This window comes from Coturnix japonica, chromosome 10 (genome assembly GCF_001577835.2).
Source record: "Coturnix japonica isolate 7356 chromosome 10, Coturnix japonica 2.1, whole genome shotgun sequence".
Taxonomy (NCBI): Eukaryota; Metazoa; Chordata; class Aves; order Galliformes; family Phasianidae; genus Coturnix; species Coturnix japonica.
The window spans coordinates 1,744,469-1,750,724 of NC_029525.1; the positions used below are offsets into that span (position 1 = coordinate 1,744,469).

Here is a 6,256-nt window from a genome sequence, read left to right on the forward strand (position 1 = left end):
AAACCCACAAAGGTGCTCTAAATGTAATGCTTCCACCACCCAGCACTGAAACGCCATCGCCCATAGAATCAAGAGGGAGCACTGTGGGAGAAAGGAATGCATAGACATCTCCTGGTATTTATTCCAGCGGCGATAACAGTGCCGTGGCACGGGGACAGCATAGGAGGTGTAACACTCGACTGAGCACAGCACACGACCACATCACGACAGAGAAGGAAGCGTTTTCCCTTATGGGGTCACCTTCTGCCCCTTCTCCCGCATGGAGCCGATCCCACCCCGGGAGATAGGGACGCCAAGCCATCCCTTTGCTCTAACCTCAGACCGGACCGCGACCCAACAACAAAACCACGCACGGGGATACCGGCACGGACGGAGCGGGGACATCTGGGTCAGGGCTTAACATGGCTCAGAAGGAGGACCCGGGACCATCGGTGGGTCCCCACCGCTGCGAGGCTGAGGGTGTCACGTCGGTTGGGTCACATCACAGAGCATTTCTCAGCTGACTGCTTCAGGTCCTCTAGCGTGGCCGAGGCTTTGTCCTTCAAGGAGTCAAGGTCCAGGTTCTGGATGTTGCTGAGCTGACCGATGACGGAGTTCTTCTCTTCCTCCTCCTCGTTGTCCTGCTCGATCATCTTGGCCAGCTCCTTGGGCAGCTCCACGTCGCCTCCCACCAGCTGGATCTGGTTGTCGTCAGTTTCGTTCTGAAAGTCAAGGCAAGGGGTGGTGGGACATCCTGAGGGCACCAAGACTACATCCAGAATTGACACTGTAGTGCCCACATGAGCTTTGGCAGCCAACCCAAGGCTTTAGGGTCAGTCCCTGGCATGCAGGTGGGATGACACCCATGAGCTCCATCCCTCAGTGACCCAGAGGGGGACGTGGCCAAGCAGAGCTCAGCACACACCGCAAAGGAAGAGCTGATGTGCTAAACAGATTGAGCCGGCATGGCTCTAAATTGCCTTCCAGCTCCCATCTGATGTTTGGGCACCCAATTAAGCTACACGTATGTCTAACGACTGCGCCCACCAGCGAGCGTATTGGGGTCAGCTCTGCGCTGAAGAGCTTGCAAGAGGCAGACCAACTGCCAAGCGGGATCAGGAATGAGCAGAAGAAACTTGTCTGAAGATTGGAAGGGACATCTCAAGCACGAGGAAGCAGCAAAAGGATCAGGGGCCGCATCTCAGCAAGTCCCCGCTTCCCCTGGAGGAAATCTCCATCTTTTTCTCTGCCTTTCTTCTCTTTTGGCAGCAAAAGGCAGATCCTCCAGCTGTTGTTTGCTGGCAGTTACAAGGGTGCAAGGAGCAGTGGGGCGTTCATCCAGGCTGGACCAAGAATCTCCAGCAATAAGAACAATATCACTTGGCTGAGCTGACCTTTCCAAACTAAAATTAGCCCGGCTCCAATTCACAGCATTCACTACCAAGAGCTGCAGGAAGGCTCTCACTGAATGCCGAGTGTGTTTTGGGGAGGGGGGAACATTTGTGGCAGCTCCAAGAGAGGCTGAATTGTCACTGATTGAATTGTTCCCACTGAATGGCTCGTGGGGCGGAAGATCCAAAATTGGGATCCATCTAGGAAGTGTTTGCCAAATTTTCTATGGAGCTGGGGCTGATCCAGTGCGGAAGGAGCTGGTCACGGCTATGGGGACGGCAGCCTGGAGTAGAAGGGGCTGCCCCTCAATGAGATGGGGTCAGGGTCAAGAGGGGAATTGGGGGGGTCTAATCATGGCTAAGCGTGCGTGTTGGGGTCTTCTTTGGGATGGTGGAGCTGGTGCTGCTCAGGGGTGTCTGGAAGGTCTGATGGAATGGTGCTTTTTAGGGGAACAGAGTTATGCTTTGGGATTTGGGGCTCACAACCCCCCTGGGCGGTGGTTCCCTTTGGTCCCCCCCTTTTCCCTGTGCCATACCTTGGGGAGACGATACTTGTCTCGGAAGTGGGACCTGACCGTGGCCCTCTCTGCCTTGCGCTGGGCAAACTGGGCATCTCGCTCCATCCTGTGAACCACGCAGAGCTGTTACAAGTGCCCCACCACCTTATCACCCCCACCCCAACCCAGGTACTCCCCATCTTCTCCACAAAGTCTCGATTCCCCCCCACTCATCCTCCCGTTTTTTTTCCCCCCACTGCACAGCCAGAAAGGAGAAAAAAATCCCTGAGGAAGCGGATTAAGGGATTAAGGGGGGGGGAGAGGTTCGTTAAACAGCGTCCTGGCTCTGCCACCCCCACCATTGTCTTCCTCTGTGCACAGAGAGCTCCGGGACCTCATTCCCTCCCGTGCTCCCCCCTTTCCCCCATCAGCACTTACTTCTCCTCCACCAGCTGCCGCTGATATTCCTCATACTCCTCGCGGGTCATGCCCTGAGCCTCTGCCGGGGACTTCTCACCCTCGCTCTTCTCCTCGCCACCCAGGCCACCCGTCAGGTTCTTCAGCTGCCCCCCAACCATGCTCTTCACCATGAACGCCATGGCTGCGGGGTGTGGGGTGCTGAGAAATGTGGGTACCGCGGGGAGATGGGACGCTCAGAGAATGGAGGAAATGCAGGTGTTGGGGTGTTGGGGAGGGTGTTGAGGAATTGGAGGTGGGGGAGAGAGGATGCTCAGAGCACTGGAGTGATGCAGGTGTTGAGGGTAGCGGAGAGATGGGATGCTCAGGGAACTGGGAGCTGTGGGTGATGGGGAAGTGGGATGTTCAGGGAACCAGGAGATGCAGATACCGGAGGTAGTGGGGAGACAGGATACACAGAGAACTGAGAGATGCGAGTACTGAGGGTAGCAGGGAGATGGGATGCTCAGGGAACGGGGAGATGTGAGTAACGGGGAGGTGGGATGCTCAGGGAACAAGGAGCTACGAGTAGAAGGGTTAGCAGGGAAACGGGATGCTCGGGGAACTGGACAGATGCAGGTATCGAGGGGATCGGAGAGGTGGGATGCTCAGGGAACCAGAGCTGTGGGTACCGGGAGCGGCGGGGAGGTGGGACGCGGGTATTGGAGGCAGCGGGGAGATGGGATGCTCGGGGAAGCGGGTACCCTGGAGCGGGGAGAAAAGGAGCTGAGTTAGCGGGGAACCGCGCGAGTTGTGCTGCCGGAACGGCGTGAGGCCGAGGGGATGCCGGGCTGCCCCGGGTTTCTCCTTACCGGGCAGCCTGAGCTCAGCGCCGGCCGCTCTCCGCTCCGGGATGCCCGGCGCTCCGCCCGGGGGTCGCAGGGGGCGGCGGGCGCTGCAGCACCGCGGCGCGGACAGCTCCGTATGAGCGCGGCGGGGCGGCACCACCCGGAGCCCCCCGGACCCCCCCGGTGAGAGGCGGAGCCGCCCCGCCCCCCCCGGTGTTGTTGGGGGGTGAAACTTCACAGCGGGGGACGCGTGGAGCCGGAGGGGGATCGGGATCGCTGGTTGATATCCCTTCTTCCCCCCCCCCACCCCGCCCCACTGTGCACCCCGGTGCCGCGGGTGGAACAAACCCACGGGAGACCGCTATGCTCATCGTTGTTCTGTTCTTTATCCCCCCCTCTTTTTCTGTTTCCTGAAGGAAAAGGACCGGATTTAGCACCCCTCGAGTTGTCGCTCGCTCCCAGCCTGCAAGAGCTGGCGCTCCCCGGAGCGCGCTGTTAATGATGTTAATTAATTCTAATGCAAGCTGCCACCGCTCCCTGCAAGCGCTGCCTTGGACAAGCGACCCTGGCATCCCTCGGCCGCAGCCCCGGAGCTGAGGAAGGCGTAGGCACCCATTGCACGGCCCCGCTTCCCCTTCCCACCCCGCTCCTGCTGCTGTTTCCCCTTTGGCCGCAGCCCCGGGGGCAGCTCGCAATTAACGGCATTTCCACGCGCCTCCCATCCAGATGGCCAGCCTGGCTTTAACGTGCATTTCTCCCTCTTTTCTTTTCCTCTTGTGAAAATACACGGCGTACCCCGGCTCTCCAATCCCCGGCTTGCAGGAAAATCATTTCATTTCGGAAATTTAAAGACAATCTCTGCAGATTAAAATGATGGAACAGCTGTGGAGTGATGGAACAAAGTGACCTGGGGGGACGACCCGTTGCTTCCCTCCTCCCCTTTGCCCAAGGTAGCATCAGGTCTTAAAAGGAAAATGCCATCATCTCAATGCATTCTGCTTGGCCATCCCTGTGCTTTGGGGCTGTGTGGGTGCCCCCCCTGCTCCCCTGTGTCTCTTTGGGGCTGTGCTCACTGCTTTGGGAAAGCAAGGCTGGTGCTCAGGATCCGGCCCTGTGGGTTTCACCTGTTTGGGTGTGCAGCACCTGGATGCAGGGCTGGGAGCACGCCTGCAGCTCGTGTTGGTTAACAGCAAGAGACTGGAAGTCAGGACCGATTTTTCCAGCTGGATTAGATGGGTCAGCTGCTGCGTAGCCTCCCTGTCTGATGAACGTAGAGGAAACAGCTCTTGATGAGCTGAGCTGCTTGGACAAAGCAGTGAGGTGAAAACGAGCACGCGATTCCCGGCTGTCTGGAGGCTCCGTGGTGCTTTTTGGGGGGGAGATGATGGATGGATGGAGGTCCGGGAGCTCAGCAGCTTGAACATGGATGTACCCCTGGGACAAGAGCTGTGAGATGGCCCTTTGCAGCTTCTGGCAGCCTGGGGTGTTGGTGGCATTTGTAAGGATGAAGTAAAAGGCCAAGGAAAGGGCATTGCCTTCTGCGAGGCACAGGGAAGCCTCACCTCCAGAGGGGGCCGGCAGCACCACAGTGCCCATGAGCTCAGTGTCCTTATGGAGGTGGCACTCAGAGGGACACTGGAGGTCTGGGTTATAACCGTGCCCTTCCAGGCTGCTTTTCCATTTGCTTTTCACCAGCGCTTCTCCCCGAAATCTATTCCAGTTGGAATGACTCATCCTTCCTCTCAGGACTCCAACCTGCGGTAATGAGATGTAAATCCTCGCATGACCTATTATATTAGCTTATTCTATATCACACATCTCCGTGGATTAGGAGGGAGGGAGATGAGACGTCCTCCCGTAGCAGCAGCCGGTGGGATCTAAGAGGATCGCTCTTGGCACCTGGTTTGAATCCCTCTGCCATGAGATCTGCTGGCAGCATGACACGCGTCAGCCCGGCTCTTCTTTCCAGGTAAGTAGAGAACTGACCCCAGTGCCTCACCTGCACTGAGCTGTGATGTTTCTATGACATCGAAATGAGCCAACTCCAAGGCCAAGTGCAACCCCGCTCTGCTCTCTGCACCCAAATCCTGCACCGCCCCATTACCTGCTGCAGCCCTCCCTGGGATGAGCTGAATCCAGGTGTCACCTGGAGCTACAGCGCCATGCAGATGACACCAGGTAAGCACAGCCAAACCTGCAGGGGAGAGCAAAGGCTGACAGTGTTGAAGACCCCAAGCGCAAGCATGGAATCACTGAGGCTGGAAAAGGCCTTTGAGTTCATCAGGTGCAGCCTTGAGTAAGTCCTGGAAGGATGTGTGTGTGCTGGAGACACACCGGGGGAGGAAGGAGGCAGCGTTGCTAAATAAAGCAGGCAGGCTCTGCCGGGTGAAGTCACGCTGACACTTCCCCGCCGGCTGTCACTTGGTGTGACGGGCACAGTCACAGCAGCACAAGGCTGTGGCACTCAGCCATTGGGGTGGTGCCAACACTGAGGCCGGGAATGATGAGGGATAACGAGTGGGGACAAGGCCAGGAGCATCAGCAGGGACTGAGGGACACCCATGGGTACAAGGCTGGGGATGACAGCAAGCTTTACCCAAGGAGGCTGTGGATGCCCCATCCCTGCAGACATTCAAGGCCAGGCTGGATGTGGCTCTGGGCAGCCTGGGCTGGTGACTGGTGACCCTGCACACAGCAGGGGGTTGGAGCTGGATGAGCACTGTGGGCCTTTTCAACCCAGGCCATTCTGTGACTCTGTGACTTGAGTGGGACACTTAAATATCTCGATGTCAGTGGCACTGGATGGCAAAGAGCCCATGCAATGAACCTCCTGCTATCAGTGCAGCTGTATAGGTGTGGGAATCACTTCATCTGGGGGTGAGGGAGGCACGGGGGGGCCATGGTGGCACCCGAGCAGTGACACAAATACACAGGGACAGACACACGGAGCCGTGTAAACAGGCACATGGGGAGACCATGTGCTGCTTGGCTGTCGGTGTGTGCCCCGAGCAAAGGCACACAGCATTGGGAGTGCATGTAGGAGACGTCCCAAAGGGGGGTCTGTCCAGGGTTCTCCTTTCCTGGAGAGCTCCGAGGTGGGCAGCAGGAAGAGAGCATCTGCAGCCAGGAGGGATGGCTTTGGTCA

General features: G+C 57.9%; 1 protein-coding gene across 1 annotated transcript; it reads right to left on the reverse strand.

The window, feature by feature from the left end:
• Window positions 1-84: 84 nt before the first annotated feature.
• CPLX3 (complexin 3) lies at window positions 85-3,280 on the reverse strand. The gene is made up of 4 exons (XM_015872771.2): window positions 3,136-3,280; window positions 2,306-3,028; window positions 1,907-1,994; window positions 85-701 (listed from the first exon to the last, which is right to left on the reverse strand). Exons 2-4 carry the CDS (start codon window positions 2,464-2,466, stop codon window positions 477-479), a joined length of 474 nt encoding a protein of 157 aa, XP_015728257.1. The 5' UTR covers window positions 2,467-3,028; window positions 3,136-3,280; the 3' UTR covers window positions 85-476.
• Between the last annotated feature and the right edge of the window lie 2,976 nt (window positions 3,281-6,256).

Excerpts from the sequence above, each read along its gene's own strand:
- CPLX3 (XM_015872771.2), bottom strand. The coding sequence starts at position 2,466 with ATGGCGTTCATGGTGAAGAGCATGGTTGGGGGGCAGCTGAAGAACCTG. Across the intron at positions 1,995-2,305 it reads CGGCAGCTGGTGGAGGAGAA|GATGGAGCGAGATGCCCAGT; the intron begins GTAAGTGCTGAT and ends CGTGGTTCACAG. Across the intron at positions 702-1,906 it reads ACAAGTATCGTCTCCCCAAG|AACGAAACTGACGACAACCA; the intron begins GTATGGCACAGG and ends CTTGACTTTCAG.